Below are 17,003 nucleotides of genomic sequence, written 5' to 3'. Positions count from 1 at the left end.
CCTCCCTGGAGAGTCCAGAGCAAGTCGAGGGCGGCTGCCACTTCCTTTGGCTTTTATCTGATGACTGTGTGAGTGTGAAAGTTAGAGTGTGTGTGATTTGTTAGCGTGTGTGTGTGTGTTGGCTTGTGTGGGAGGTATTTTATAAATGTTTTTGTTTCATGTCGCGGCGAGAGGAAGGAGCTCGTGTGTAGGTGCGCGCGAGTGCTTTTTGCATCACGTCATGTCTTCGTGCCACTTTGTTTCGCGCAGGTGATGCGATGTGTCACTCGCTTGCACTTTCAAGAATAAACTGCTTCCATGTCCTCTGTGGTGTGCAAAGGAGGGAAAGAGAGAGGAGAGGGTTGTGAGGAGTGTTTCTAATTTCCACCTCCATGTCCTCCACAGTAACGAGTGCGTGGATAGGGAGGAGGGTCCTGATGTTTTGTTCTGCTGCTGCGAAGGCAACATGTGCAACGAGAGGTTCCTGTACGCCCCTGAAGCGCCCCCGCAGAGCGACCCGCACCATTCAACCGCCTACAGTATGTACAGTCCAACATGCACACATACAGCAGTATCCCACGGAAAAAATTACATTCTGTGGCTGTAAATGGTTTGCATTGCAGTCGCATCTAGAGGCAGCATTCTGTGCTCTGAGCTCTTTTCCTATATTTGTGTCTTTAAGTTTACTTTAGAGGTCAGCTGCGACCAAATACTAGTAACCGAACGCAGTAATCAATATATTTTTGCAGTTAAATTGAAAAACTTGCGGTCAAAATTTAGAATAACTGAAACTCCAACACTAAACTTGGTTGGAATATCTTCATTTTACATATATTGAAGCCTCTGAACTCTCAACAGTTTCCGGGCATTTTCCTGTCTCTTTTCTCTTCGCTGTGGGCTCATTTTTCTCTGCAATATAAAGTCCTGCGCCTTTGAGAAAACTCAGAAATGTCTTTTGTGCAGCATAGCTAAGTCATAAATCATTGCATATTTTTTAAAAAGTTACATTTTAGAAATTATTTATGACCCAAAAATTTATAACATAACCTGCAGCTGAGCCAAAAAGTCCCTGATTTTTTGTCACTTTGTAACTGTTTGTTACAGCTGAGTGCATAAAAGCTTTTCAGTTGCAGAAAGGAAAACAGAATATTTATTTTTTTCACAGCATCTAGTCAGATCAAATTGTTAATTTTTTAAGAATTTTTAAATGAGACAGAAAATAAAGTGATTTGTGGGGAAATGAAAAAAATCTAAGCTTGGACTCCATTATCTAATGGCAGATGACAGATGTTTTGTGGGGGAATAGTGAATAATCTGCCTCTGTTCTTACACTTGTAGCTGTAATTGTAGCAATTTTGTGAAGACAATATCTCTAACTTTTCTGTTTCTTGGTCAGTATTAATAGCAGTTTATTACTTAATGCACAAGCAACCATCTAGTGCTATGTAGAGTGAGTCAGCTGCACTGGAGACACAGCAGCGTATTCTTCAGTCTATCTGTTTTATTGAGAATCAGCGAGAAAGAAGAATGCTACCTTCAAACAGTGAAGCCCTGAGGATCGCTTAATAACAGGTGACCAAAATGACTCTCAATTTCAGAAGTAACTTGTGCATTGTGTGATGTTTAGGTGACTGTTTTTAAAGATATTTGTGTAAAATATACACAAATAATGCAAAAATGCAACACAAAGTTCTTCAGATGACGTAAAGAATCATCATTATATGCAGTGCAATAAGGATAAATGCATTAAAATAGGATAAAATTCCAATAACAGGACTTTTTATTGAGCTTACACAGACCCTCCAGCCTTTTCCTTGTAAGGCCCAGCCTTGTGCAAGGTGTGTGATTTAAGATAGTTGAGCTCTGGACAGCTGCCATCTCCTGAGCTTCCAGGTGTTCAGCTCTTAAAAATATTCAAGGATTCAAGGAACGATAATAAAAGTCACAAATCCAGGTTTGACGCGGACATGTCTGGGCCTCATTTGATGTTCTCATCCGGACAAAGTGAAGCAATAGTTGGAACTGCGAAGAGCATCTCTGCCCGTTTGCGTGTAAACCGGTAAAACTGAGTTTCTCATCGTCGACCGCAGCAACAAGTGTGAGCAAGAAGACGCCTCAGTATGAGTGTATTTATGGATGCTAATGTGTTAGCATGCTGTTGACTTTCACTTCATGTGGTGTAATTATAAGCAGGCTCACAGCTCTGAACTTAAATCAGTCCAAAATCAATCAGCAGATAAAAGACAGATTCCAGCACTGATGAGACCAAAATAAGAGGAGAGAAACTATTAGAAGAGATACGATAAAATATCACACGATAATGAAATGAATATGGAGCAAGATAAAAGTTAAAATGAAATATTTTACATTATGTCAGCAATGGTGTACAGGAAAGTGAAATATTGCACATTAAGTGAAACATTACACCTGAAAAATGAGAATCTAAAATATTGGACATTACTTATTGCATACATGAAACAGAAACTGATATTGTGCAAACTATTGAGAAGTAATGTTGCAGATAATATTGATATTATTGTTTAGATCCAAGTGTTTGAGGTTGTAGCTGTCAAAAAGGAGATATTTACCTCTGAATTTACAATAACTGGCCTCTCAGGGTGTGTTTCAGTGTCAGAAGATACAGTTGTGATTATTTCAAATGCAGAAATGTGTCATTAATTGACCGGCACATAATATTTAGTGTGTTTTCACCGGGTGTCACATCTCTTCATGCTAGAGATGGACGAGTTATTGGTCCGGCTGATTGTTGTCGCTGAAAATTGGTGTATTTTGACCGATTATTGAGAAATTTAATATCCTGCTTCAGGCTTGATGCAGCCTCCCCTCTCCCTCTCTGTCTGTCATCACTCTCTGGTCTCAGAAATGTCTCTCATGCACCAAAAACTGAACAAGAAACACAAACCAGGAAATTAGTGGCTAAAGCTATGCTAATGGCTAGCGGCAAAGTTAGAAGGCAGCTGTAGATTAACCTGAAACAGTCTGGAGAACAGTAATTAATAATGCCTTAAGATCTGGATCTTAGCGGGCAATAAAATTTAATACAATGAAAGATTAAGAAAATTGCAGCAGGAGACAAACTGATCAATATAATGTGTGTAAATATTGGTTTTCAGCCTTTCTTTATCATCAATAACTACCATCAGCCCTTAAAAGCCCGTATCAGTTGACTTTCTTCACAGCTCTGCTGTCTCTTTCCATTCCTTTAAATTTGACTTTGTGAAACTTCCCGAACCCCCCCCCCCCCCCCCCCCCCCCCCCCCCCCCCCGGAGAATAACTTCTCACAAACACCCCGACAGCCCCACGATGCAGCTGGTGCAGCCCCACCGGCCCCTCGATTTCCACCCCCACCCCGAGGACGGCGGTCGCTCGGCGTCTGAGCGTCGGCGATTCTGACAGCGCTGCCGAATCAGACCGTCGCACCTTGTGATGGGAGGACAGGCTGAGCCAGCAGGCGTCACCCAGCGACTCCTGCAGGGGTCGGACAGAGTTCAGAGCTCTGTTATTTTTGGCAGGCGGATTACGTTATGTCACGAGATGGATTTGCTAATCCTGCTGCCTGCCTGTGTGTGTGTGTGTGTGTGTGTGCGCGCGCATTGATACGATCTCTAAGCACAGTGGCAGTAAAGCTGTAAGCAGGTTTAGAGCTGCACTTAGAGATGATGTAGCACAATGTCAGGCCAATCAGACCTGCTGTATTCTGCCTTTCTTTGCTGTTTTCTCTGCCAGTGTCACAAATATTTGATGATATTTCATTGCTGTAGTTGTGTTCCCTTCAAGATAAAACAATTATGTGCTCGACCATCTCTGATTAGCTTGAAAATTTTGTCAAAAACTCCAGATATTTAATTTTAAAATATTTACTGATGTCATTCTAATGATCTAAAAACCTACACAAGTCTCATCCAAATTGAGGGTTATGTCTATTTAGAAAGAACCTCAAAGTGTAGCTTGAAACACTTAAGCTCTGGTACATTTTGATGTACTGATTTGCACCTTTTCTGCATAATTATATGGATTTGCAAAATGTTAGTCATTTTGTGCAATAGCTTAAGTGTATTTGTGTGATCGTGGACAGTATATGAATCTCAAATTTAATAGATAGCATTTTACATGTCAGTAGTTTCTGATAATTAAGCTTATAGCAACTCAGAGATGGTGGAGCAAAATGTTTTCTGAAAATGTGATAAATTGAGATGGAATATCGAGGCTGTTAAAGCACCTAATTGCCTGAACTCTGGGGAATTTTTATGCACCAATTTGCACATTTTCTGCATCAATTTATGGTCAAAATGGCTGTATTTACACAAAGAAAAACAAAATATTACAGAGGCATTTTGTGCAATGACTTTAGTGTATTTAATTAAATCCACAGAGCATTTTACCTTCATACCGTGAGTCATTTAAAAGTTACAGTTGCTTTATCCTGGAAAATACGTGATATATCAATCTGACATTTCACAGATAACGTTTCAAACATCCATAGCTTAAGATAAAAAATTTCAAGCACGAAATAACGGATTAATTTCCCTGTTTCTCGGCCCACAGCCACCTCCAACCCGTTCTCCCAGAAGCCTCAGCTCTTCAGCACCCTGCTCTACTCGCTGGTTCCCATCATCGGCCTGGCCGCCGTCGTCCTCTTCTCTTTCTGGATGTGGAGGCACCACAAGCTGGCCTACCCGGCTGCCCTCGTCCCAACACATGTAAGTCTCATCAGGGTGAAAACCAGACTCGGATCCATGGCTACCTTTTGTTTTTTTTTTGTCTCCTCGTCTTCATCTTCATTGCTGTCGTCTGTTTTCAGAGGTCACCTGTCAGTCAAATGAGCCTGTGGTGTCCTATTTCGTCAAAGTTGCTGCAGTTAGAGTTTCTCTTATTGTCTGTTCAGCCGTGGCCACCAAGCAGATGTAACGCACAAAAGCTTTCTTTCCTATAAACACTTATTAAGGTTGAAAACTCGCTGCAGAAAACATCTTGGCTTGATTTTTGTTGATATTTACTTCCTACATGAGTCAACGCTCGTTAGCTGTTCCCAGAAAAAGCCTCTCGTATTGTTTGAAGTTCACAGCGTGACACACTGAGCACTTTCTCCTCTGTTTAACCAACCTTCAACTGCACAGCTGATCTAGTTTCGCCAGTCAAACCGCCTTGGCCTCTGCTGGCCTGAGCAGCGGAGGAACAAGGCTACGGTCAGCCAGGAGGGACAAACTGTGCGCAGAGTTTTCAGGAGCCTCGTTCTGTCTTTTCCTTTAACAGCAAACCCATCTGAGGCTTGCCTTTAATGCACCAGATGAGGTGTCAGGAGATGAACTGAACCGGGATTGTTCACTTTGTGTCAGATAGGCTTTTAATCGCACCTTAAGTGTTGGAAATTATGTGGAAAATACTCCGATTTTAAGTGCGCTGCGGCTCAGATAATGGTGTTGGGAAAATAGAGTTTTCACCTTCATCTCTCCCCTTTCATCACTCCTCGCTTATTCACACAAGCATTTCTTCTTTTTCCTATCAGACCACGTTTGCAGTCATGTTTTTTTCTCCCTCCCACAGCTGCTTAGTTGGACACTTCCTTTCACCTTTTGCTAACTGGACTGAGAATTTTCCAAAAAATTTAACGGTGAATTTTTAGCTCCTGTGATTCGGAGGCTTGTTTTTGCAGCAGAGCTGTACTCTCTGCAGCAGGGGGAAAAGAAAACCCATGCAAAGCTTCCACGGTATGGGAGAGGAGTCAGGGGCCTCTGCATTATTGATGAGGCTTTATATAGGCAAACAAAACTAAACACAGAGACGCTCGCAGGTCTGCCTTGGAGGACGGCAGTGGTGGGTGGGAGAGTGGGGAGTGTGGGGGAGGCAGCGAAGAGAGACATGCGATTCTCTCAACTTAGTTATATTGTATTTGCACGGCGCAATAATAAAAAAAGACAGTGACACAATGCGAATCTGGAAACAAGTGGCGATGCTCGTTGGAAAAACAACTAAGAGGCTTATGAGGCATCTTACCTGGAAACGAATAAATAAATAACGTCAAACAAAAACGAGATCACGGCCCAAAAAGGGAAAAAAAAGAAGAAGAGCGGATCAGATAGCAAATGATGATACAGCGGAGAAAAAGAAAACCCTTAAAAGATTCATAAAATCACAGGGGAGTAAAATGAAATAAAATAACCGACGTGGAACAAATGAAGTCATGCTAGATGTGCGTGCAGAAGTGTGTTAGTGCATGAGTAGGTGTGCAAGGACAGGAGGGAAGAAAAGGAGGTCGATGTGGTTAAAAGTCAGCTCATATGCATTTCCTGAAGGAGGCGATGCGGTAAACTGTCGAAACAAACAGAAATGTGTTTGCAGCTTTTTTATATCTCTCTTGTTTTGCAATTGATTAAACCTGCTTTTTCAGTATAGAAGATGGAGAAAGCTATTGAGAGGAGAGAGATGGATGCAGCGGGAGGGGAGATACAGAGGGATTTATTTCTGTCTCTTACTTTTCTTTTTTTTGTGTGTGTGGTTGTTGTTGAAGAATGTGTTTTCGTGCCGCACCACGGGCTGTATTAAAAAAAGCAGAGGTGACTCCGACGATCACTCAAACAGCTCGCAAAGTCATCAAGGACGGCTTCGAGGCAATTGTTGCTCTGTTGAGAGTAAAAACACGCCGCAAACACCCCCTGCTCCTCCACAGGTTACCGAATTAGGCCGCGCAACACCTACTTGATGAAATCTCACGCGTTTAAGAACACATTTAGGAGCTTTTTCGCACTGTAGAATATCTGAAATCTATGCAAATGCTATCCAGAGGCACTCGATTCACATTTAAAACACTCTGTCAGTTGAAATTTGAATAATTTGTCTCTGTTTTTCGAGAGAGACATCAGTCATATGAAGGATTGTGTCTATTGTGTTTCATATCAACTTTCAGCAACTCAGTGAAATGTCAAAAGCAGGAAGATGGGTTTATAGATTTATTAAATTGGCTCATTTGTGCTTCGTCATGCTTGTTTCTGTGCCGCACTGTCTCCACCGGAGCATAATGCGCTGCACCCGCTCATGTATTTTTAATGTGACGGCAACAAATTGGCCACACCTGTTGCTAGTTAGATTTTAAAGCGTCCTGTGTGTGGGGGAAGGTGCTCGGGTTATTAATCATACCTGTTGGCAGTAATAGAGTATCTCCAACTGCAGCATCTTGTAGAGCGGTCGAGCTCTGCATCACACTGTGCACATTTAATCTAGATCTCTAATTAAAACCAGGAGGAATGTGATTATGTCATGAACAGCAGCTGCTGCCTGAACACAGAGAGACAAAGATGTAACTTCTCAAAGCTATTTTCGTGTTTGTGATCTCAGCGACTGCAGATGAAATTAGAAGTGGATCAGAAGTTAAAGGATTCGTAAAGTCAGTCCCGCGGCACTGCGAAGCACAGAAAAAGCATCACGGCAACGTTTCTCAGGCTTTTTGAAGGAGTTTAGAGTCAGTTCAAGAAATAAAAATATACCAGGTCACTATTATTACAGCCCAATTCAAACATGTGATCCTTTTTTTGTTGATTTAGGTCAGTTCTATATCACTTTAAACACCCAAATTTGACAAGCAACTTGGGTTTAATGGTTTCTTTAATGATTAGCAACACTACCTTTTATATTTAAATGTGGAAATGCATCTATATGCATCCAATAATGATTCTACTACTGACATATGTCCTGACATCTAACCAAACTGTGACTCTGCGAAGAAAAGCACACAAATTTTTACGTAAATTTTAAAGTATTGCATTAGAAAAAGTTTGTGAAAGCAGCCAAATTTGAAAAAGCTATCCTAATTTTGCAGAAAAGCTTTTAGTTGTCCTTTTGTGCAACACATTAACTTGAAGAAGTAAAAAGTTGTTCATATTTTGCCGTCTCTAGTAACTTTTTCTAATTCGATGTGTTTTGGAAGCATGGCTACGTCTGTTTTAGTATTACTCCAGGCAACTAAAGCATGACAGCAGTTCTAATTGTTAGACTTAAGCAGCACAAACATCTTAGTTGAGGCTGGAGATGGATCACAGTTTATAAATAAAATATAGAAGAATTGAAAGCTGACGTGAAACACAGCACTTCAAAACCTCAACAACTTTTGAATACAATAGCAAAAAGTCATACTTACTCTTTCATGTCAGTTAGTATTGGCCTTGTTTTATGCTGTCTAGAGACAATACAATGAAAGAAACAGCTCATCAACTGTGTTTGTTGAATGTTTGCTACATCAGGTGCATCTGTAACCAAATTTGATCATTTTTATCAACTTTTTCGAATGCGATACGTTTAAATGCAGACAAAAATGGAAACAAGGTTGCTGATTATGTCTAAATGAAGCTGTGAGGAACATTAAAAACGACTTAACGTCGTCACCTGAACAGGTTAATTGAGCCACAAGTCTTGTATATCTGAAAATGACTTTAGTTTTCTTTGCCAGGTAATGAAACATGCAGCCTTTGTGATGCTAAAGTAATTGTTCCCATTTAATGATCTCGATCAGCTCTATTATCACAGCTCTGCTCTCTAATTTTACAATGCAAAGCAGCAGAGAAACGAGGAAAAGAAAAGAAGCTCCGGCTTTCCTTTCTCGTGTAGTTGTCATATTTACGCCAGACCAGAAAACACACGTTGGATTTTCTTGTGCACACTTTTAATTTACAGACTGAAAAAGATCAGATCCGGTGTGAAACGCAGAAAATTACATGCGGTAGAGTGATTTTGTCTCGCACTGTCATTATGTCGCTATGAACGTGGTCCATCACGGGCTGCATATTTGCCACCAAGCCTCCATTATTCACACCACTGCGTGAAGTGGAGGCACACTGGAATTGATTCTGTCTGAGTACACAGACCCACAGCTTTCACACGGCGAGGCCTCCAGCTCCAGCACTTACACATAAGTCTGGCCACTTTTCCCCACCTGGACCCTATTTTCTCATCTCTATCCATCTTGGCGATCGATTCTGACCAAAATCTCATCAATTGCTTTATTATGGAGCTACTTACATCTTGTTTGTCTGGGTGCAGCTTTCCAAAGAGGTCCTGAAGGATCGGACGACTCCACGCCTTGTCTGATTTAACGTGGCTTCCATCGGCCCAAAATGATTTCGCCACGTGTTCTTGAAGAAATTGAAATTACAAATGATTGAGTGAGAATTTTTTTCCACCTGATTGCTGGTCACATCTGAACCATTAATACCTTCATAGTTGTGCTGAGAATCACAGAATTTTTTTGCTTTTTACAGAATCTAGTCAGAGCAAATATTTAATTTTTGGTGAATTTTAAAGGAAATATGTGCTCCAAAAAAAAATGCGGCTCCAAGTTTTAATTTTTACAGCCTCTACAAAACCGTTTCTGAGCTACGCCACATTTGTTTTCTTGATCACTTTTTTATTTTCCTCTAAGTGGCTCTAATTTGTTTACATGCTTGTTTCCTGTCTGCCCTGTGTAAACACAGCCTGCAGTTCAGCTAAAAATTCCCTGAAGTTCTTGTTTTATACGGAGTCTGTTGCAAAATGTATGAAGCAGACATACAAACGGTAATGTGTAGTGATGAAATATCATGATTTTAAGCTTAGATTTGGTTATTTTTCCTCGTTTTCGCTTTTGATTCTTTAAAGGAGCAATCAAAATATGTAAATTTTGACTTTTATTCCTGTTTGTACCGTTGCAGGCTGTTGGAAAATGGGGATTTTTGTTTAGTTTTTTAATAAAACACGAGCAAATTTTTTTATTGTTCAGAGGGATAAAGCTCTTGATTTTGGTACAGAAACCTATTATGTCTTATTGTGAGATAAGACATACTCTTCATGTGTGTTTTTGTGTAGCTCTTTGTTATTCTTCTCATGTGATGGTCTCTATTTTTACCTTCTAAATCCAGCATTTCTGTGTTTTACATGGTTTTGGTTGGTATAGTCTGTCATCAGGGTGCTGTTGTTGTGAACTTTGCCTGTGTGTTTGTGATCTTCTCTTCCTTTCGCACATTATTCTCTGCTAAGAGCATCATTTGAGCTCCTAAAATGTGCCATGTTGCCATTGGTCTCATGCTTATTAACCCTTCTACGATCCATGCGGGGTTTGCGAACACCTTGACTTGTCCCTGAACATAGCAGCAGAACAGAAGGTTATTCGGGGCTCGACGCATCATCTTCGACCTTTTATCTGCCTCTTTTTCATCCACTAACTGACAGAAAGTAGCAATAATTTCTCTGTTTGCTTCTTATGTTCCTTTTCAACAAGCACGCCTTTCACATTATGGTGGAGGTAAGAGCAGTTTAACTGAAGTTGAAATTAGTTTTCTCCCTGTTTTGGGTTCAGAGCTTGGTATGAATTCTCCACTTCAATCCCACACCACCATTTTGTTCTTTCATTTTTTTTTCAACAGTGTCTTGTTTTCTCGGTTCGCATTTCTGTCTGTCGTTTTTTGGGTTTTTTTTCTGCCTGGGTTAATTGCATGGATGGATGTCTTTTGTGTTCCCTGCTGAAAATGTTTTGTGCATGGTGGAAAATGGCCATCGTGGCTCTGAATGCAGCCCTCCTATTTCTCTGTATGAACGTCCACCTGTGATGTTTATGAGGCATATTGTGTGTGATGTGACCCAGTTTCCAGAATCTGCTAAGACCTATAGCTCGCCATGTTCCCCATGCAGAGGTGTTCGAAACCGAAACTGCAGCTTGCTTTTCCATCTCATATGCAGACTGAGGAGGAGTGCAGATACATTTTGCATAAGTAGGAGCATTGCCACTTATCTGGAACATTTTCAAGTCAGAGTGTAAATTACTTAAATACAAGAGGAGCGTAAGCCTTTGCAAATGTACTTTGACTCAAAATTTATGAAATTGGAGTGGAAATATGGCTGCAGACATCACAGAAAAACTCTCATGTAAGTATGTAGCCGCTCACTAAATATAAAAAAAACACCCAGACTCTGAGAGGCTCATTGTCAGCTCAGGCTTTCATGTTTTAAGGTCAACTTTTTGTTTTTGCTACGGCCTCAGGTTTTATCAACAGCAGGATGTGACCTTAAGGTGCTGGAGTCCAGAATAACTCCTCATTGTACTCTTGTGTCTACAAAATCAAACCTGGCATTTAGCTTTTTATTTCTATCCTTATAATCAACACCCAAACCTGGAATAAGGACCTGCTCCTATGTAATGGATGAAGGTGTAACCCGACTAGGCCATGGGAGATTGGAGATGGTTGAGGGTTGGGAAGAACGGCGTGAAGCAGCAGATTCTGTTTTCCTGTTTCCTGTGGTCTGCTGACTAAGTGTAATGCGCCCCCATTTGAGGCCACGGCGCCCTGCGATCGGACAAGGGATCCGGTGACTCCCAAGGGAGGCCAAGCCTGGCCGAGCCGGGCCGCCTCGTCAGGCCAAAGTCTGAAACGCAGACAAGACTTTTCAGAAAGAAAGTAAAAGCGTCTGAATTATCTCGGGTGAAAGTCAGTCACCTCCGTCTCCTGGCTTTGAATCTGCAGGAATTCCTCTTGATATCAACCCTTTCAGCTTAATGATGACTTGTATTGTTCCCTTTTACCGGCGCTGGTATTTCAAGCCGTTCGGTGGTCTTTCATCAGAGTCGGTGTCGCATTTTTCGCCGAGCACATCAGATGTACAGGAATCTCAGCATGACTTTCACTGCATCAAAACACAGGAGAATACAACACAGTGACCACATCGTTGCTGGAATTGCAATAGACATTAATTGATTAAGTGTAATACCTCATTATCGGAATTAACTCAAGCTAGAACATCAATACCTCTTATATAAGTGTACTTTGAGTTATTTTTTTTTTTACATTAGATTACCAGATTGAGACTGTCTTGGCATAGAGACTCCACAGAGAAACACTGAAAAGTACGATTTGGTTGTAAAATAGAGGGCTGCACAATGAATCGAATATTAATCACCATTTTTCACCCGTAGTATTTAAAAGAACACGATCGACTGCGATATTACTGTTTAAGAGGCTGCACTGATAGAAAAGCCCATGTAAATAAAATCTCTTGGCGTTAACTTTGGTAAATCTGAGATTAAAACATCAGTTTTCACTCTTTTGAAACTAATTTTTGGTCTCACTGCTGCAAAAATTATTCAGAGTTTTATTTTAAAATAAATTAGCTTGGATGTAGCACAACATGAAAGTAAGAGCTGTTTATTTACATGTAAAAGTGCAACAGAAATGTTTCCAAAATTAATCTGTAATTGTGTCAAATAATCACAATCTCCATTTTAGTCACAGTTTTGCAGCTGTAGTTGGTTTTATGTAAACATTTCAACTACAAATGGGTTGATGTCAACCAAAAGCTTATATTTTTTAAAATATGTTATAGCTTTTTTTTTTTTAAAAAAAAATCACCCAAGTCATTCTCAATAGAAATATTCAAGTAATCTCTTGAAAATTCATGTATTTTCTTGTGTCGCAATCTTGTATTACAGCAAAAAATATCTCCATGTCCTTTTTGTCCAATATTGTGCAGCCTCATTGTCAAAAATTAAATTATATTTCAGCTGTCAATACGTTTTTAAGCTTCCAGCTTTTTAAGATATGGATATTTTCTGGTCTCTTTGGGTTGTGGACAAAACAAACTATTTGTATTCTTTGGCTTTTGGAAACATGATCGACATTTTATGACTTTTCTGACATTTTATAAACCAAACAACTAATTGAGAAAATAATCAACAATTAAGATAATTGTTGCTTTACAGCCAAAACAGAATGTACAGAAATTTGCTTGTGTGATATATTGTCAGCTTACTTACAACCTTGATGGTCAAACGATGCTTTGATGAATATATCATGAACGGTATTTTAATATCTCGATGGATGTGTTGAAATTCATCATGGCTGCATTTTTGCAAAATCACTGAGGCCTCGCACTGGAGTCCTCCAATTATACTTTTATTGTTCAAATCATAATCAGAATTGAAATCTGTTGGATTGTCGAGCACAACAAACACACACAGGAGTCTGCACGGACATGCAGCCGCATTAATAAATTGCTTCATAACGCTGAGCAGTGCTTGTACCTCCGACTTTATCAACACATTCATGAGCGGAATAATAATCGCTTCAGACGGCAAACTCAATATACGCACTAAAATTGGTTTTCGTCGCCTTTGTGCACATGGAACAGTGACGGCACAAAGGGAGGCCTTCAGTAACAAGTGTTGACCCATTTTCATTGACAAGTGTCCACATTCACAGACTGCAGGTACACCGCTCTGGTTATTCTTTTCACTGCTCCGACCCGTCACGTTTTATTGCTCCTGGGACATAAACATTCTCCTTACATCTGTTTTCAGGCCACATTTGCACTTCTTAGAATTTTTTTGCTTGTCAAGTTGGTAATCAAGAAATTTAAGCTCGTTTTATTGTCACATTTTGAGCAGAAAATTCCTATACAGTATTAGGCGATATGTTAAAATAAAAAAATTAACATCTGTCTTCCCAAGTTGTTTAACACTATCTGATAAAACATCACATGGTCTAAAATCTGTATTTTCCATTCACCGACTTCAGTCGTTTAACCCTCTGAACCCCCAAAACCTTCAACCAGATTTCAAGGACATGTTACCTTTACAAAAACTCATTACAATTACATCATTTATCTGAGCAAGAAACTCCAAAAGCAGAATTAATATTTCAACTTATTCGCAGGTCTTAAGATAATCATGTGTGGCGTGTGTGGTTCTGTCAGAAGAAAATCACCTATGTTAACCATAAAATACTGATATTTCATCAAAATCACTTGATTCTATCACCAAAAACAAACCTTTTGTAACTGAGAAGCCATGACTGACTCACAACAAAAAAAATAGGAAAGAATATGTGGAACTGCAGGCTGTGTTAATACAGGAAATAGAAAAGACACATTTGGAAACAAAGAGTCTGAGGGGAAATTAAACATAATAAATGCAGCATGGAATTGTTACAAGATATATTGTGTATGGTGAAACATCTAGCCATGGTTGTGCTGCTTCCACAGAGGTGCAGGACTTTTATTGCAGTGAAAAATTAGTCAAATGTGAGTAAAAATGTGACAGGAAACTGGTAAAGTTATTCCCTTGACTTCTGGTTTTAGTGTTGTTGTGGATATTTCCGTTTTTGAGGAGAGAAAACTTTACACGACACTGAGAAAACTGAAAACTGTACCTTTGCTGAACTCTCAAGAAGGCATGACACCGAGTTCACTTTAAAAAATGACAACAATCGCCAACCGATGATGTATTTGTCCAGTCAAGCCGCTCTATATTGGAGTTTCTTAAACGTGGTTAGGTAACGGACATAAAACACAATAATAAAAGGAGAGAACTTGTCTTTGAGAACAAATCCCCTCAATGTGAGATGGACCTTATTGTCGCCTAAACACACTTTCCTCCTTATTACTGGATGCAGTGTTCTGTACTGGATGACCGCTACGATTGCGCTTCATGCAGTCATGCTCGATGCATTTCCCTCCAACTGTCAAAGACCGTCCAGCTGCCCAGATTCACTTTTATCCGCGGTGCTGCAGCAGGTTTATCTAAAAGTCCAAACTGAGAGAAACCAGATCTGCGTCCATTCACTGTCAGTTATTCTATACGCTGTCAGTGCTGCCAAATGACAGAGGGTTGCCAAGTACATTCATACACAAGGTCTGAAATTACAGCCTGCCAAGCACCAAACCCTGTGAGTTCAGTGAATAAATCAATAAGGGTCACTCGTCAGACCACAGCTAACTTTCTGGTATGATGAAGAGGATATAACTTAGATACATTATGTTCAGTTTCCAGTTGTTGGCTGTCTAAGTAGTTGTTGAAACACAATATCTGGTTTGGATTCTTTTCATTCACAGGGCACAGACCCATATTTACAACACAGCCTTGAAAACAGATGTAGAGAAACACTTCTGTGAAACTATAGATTCTTTATTTTGGTTCTTACACTGTGTTCTTGAAGATGTTTTTTTATTTTTTTTAAAGTTGCCAACCTTTGGGCCGCTCTGTAATCCAACCTCAGTGCCACAGTGGGTAATTTTCCCCGTCATTTGGCTGGCATTTGGTGTGAAAGCAGTGTGCAGACAGCAGGTCTGCCTCACAGCTCTCTGTTAGAGGGAAAAGGCTTTAAGTAAACAAACCAGTTCCCACTCGAATCCTCCGTTCCCCCCTGCACTGCCCAGGCAGATACTAAAAGGCACAGACAGCTTGCTCTGCACTGTATCTACCAAAAAGAAACAGCAGCAAATACCTGATTTTTTTTTTCCCTACATGTTTTTTTTCTTGCAGAGATGTTGGCAGACTCGTACTAAAACCTGAAACTCTCATCGTCTCTGGGGAGCAATTTGGCTCCAGAGGAAACACTAAATATAAATTGGATATAAACAAAGTTACATCTGCAGCCATGTTAGCATCTCACATAGATGTTAGCATGACTGTAGAATTGCAATGCTAACTTTTGCAGGTGTAATGTTTACTGTCTTTACCATGTTTTTAGCAACTGTTAGCATGCTAATAAGCCCTAAATGCAAAGTGCAGCCAAGACATTCGTTTTTCAGATAATCTGAGAAAAAAACACTAAAATATAATGATATATGTAATTTAGGCTTCACAAAAAACTAAATGTTGTCCATTGAACTGAGAAACAAATTGTGTTTCTCTGCACTAAATCGACTATAAAAGCAACAGCAAATACCAGATTTTTCCTACAGGCTTTATTCTTGCAGAGCTGTTGGCAGACTCGTGCTAAAACCTGAAACTCTTCTCATCTCTGGGGAGCAATTTGGCTCAAGAGGAAACACTAAATATAAATTAAATATTAACAAAGCTAAATCTACTGCCATGCTAACATCTCTGTGAAGACAGACTTGTGCTTTTAGCCAGATTTAACATGCTAGCATGCTCAGAATTGCAATGCTAGTGTTCAGAGGTTTAGCAGGTGTACCGTTTGCTGTGTTTACCATCTTATTTTAGGGTATTAGCTTGCTAACATATGCTAATGAACCTTATATACAGAGTACAACCAAGTCAATAGGTTTTCGGGTATTTTCCTCTAAATATTAAGTGTAAAAATTGTGATATATCTTCCATAAAAACGACAGCACAAGTCAGATTATTTATACATGCTTTATTCTTGCTAAAACCTGAAAGTTGTTCATCCCTGAGGAGCAATGTGACCAATTTGAATATCAAAATGAAGTGAAGTCCCCAAAAAATATTATATATAAAATACAAACTTACCTTTTTAACTCCATTATTAAGTTTAATAACCCACAATATTGTATATAAATTAAGACTTTACTCGAGAAATTGATAAAGTTCAAAATTAACACAACTTATTCAGATATATGGGTTGAAACCATAAAATATAATAAATAATACAAATTTACCTAACTGATGGAAATATTCCGGTAAAGAACCTACAATACTGTAAATATTACAAATGTATATATTTAAGTTCAAGATCCCTGCAATGTAGATGTGTATATATAGAATCAAATTTACTTGTCTAATTTAACAGAGCATTATCTATTACACAAATTTACCTGACTAATTTAAATATTATGGTTTAGAATTTACAGCTTGTAGTTTAGTTTAAAATAGTATTAAGCAGCATCTGAATATAATTTATGGAAGATGTCCTAAATTTGTCATATTTTAATCAAAGTCCAGGCTCCAGACCCTCTTTTTTGTGTTATTTTTCCATGCATTAACCTGCAGTACACAACATTTACAAGATTTTATGTCAAACAAGGATGATTTTGTTTGATATTCCTGTTTTTAAGTTAAACTGTGGAGCTTTTCCCCCCCTCTAAAACCATGTCTCAGATATAAAACCTTAAGAATACGGTTGAGATTTACTGAAAAGCCTCAAAGTCAATCTTTCAGGTGCTTTATTTTTGTGTGCGCTAAAGGCCGCAGGTCACGATCAGCTGTAAAATTTCAACTTGCTCAAAAAATCAAAGCCATAAATGCTGCTAAGTGATTTACAGTTTGCTTGTGTGGCCTCCATCTTCT

The 17,003-nt window shown here is 39.4% G+C and overlaps 1 protein-coding gene across 2 annotated transcripts in view; it reads left to right on the top strand.

Moving 5' to 3' along the window:
* The window catches only part of LOC110947954 (activin receptor type-2A), a 59,782-nt gene that overhangs the window by 26,136 nt on the left and 16,643 nt on the right, over positions 1–17,003 (top strand). The window contains exons 3-5 of one of the 2 annotated variants that reach the window (XM_022189309.2): positions 385–518; positions 4,547–4,701; positions 10,245–10,268. In XM_022189309.2, coding sequence (XP_022045001.1) covers positions 385–518; positions 4,547–4,701; positions 10,245–10,268 — 313 coding nt within the window. The remainder of the gene's footprint in view (positions 1–384; positions 519–4,546; positions 4,702–10,244; positions 10,269–17,003) is intronic. The other variant, XM_022189311.2, reaches the window with a different exon arrangement.

Source organism: Acanthochromis polyacanthus, chromosome 22 (genome assembly GCF_021347895.1).
Source record: "Acanthochromis polyacanthus isolate Apoly-LR-REF ecotype Palm Island chromosome 22, KAUST_Apoly_ChrSc, whole genome shotgun sequence".
NCBI classification, from domain to species: Eukaryota; Metazoa; Chordata; class Actinopteri; family Pomacentridae; genus Acanthochromis; species Acanthochromis polyacanthus.
Note: the sequence above shows the minus strand (reverse complement) of the source record. Positions and strands in the feature narration are given on the sequence as shown.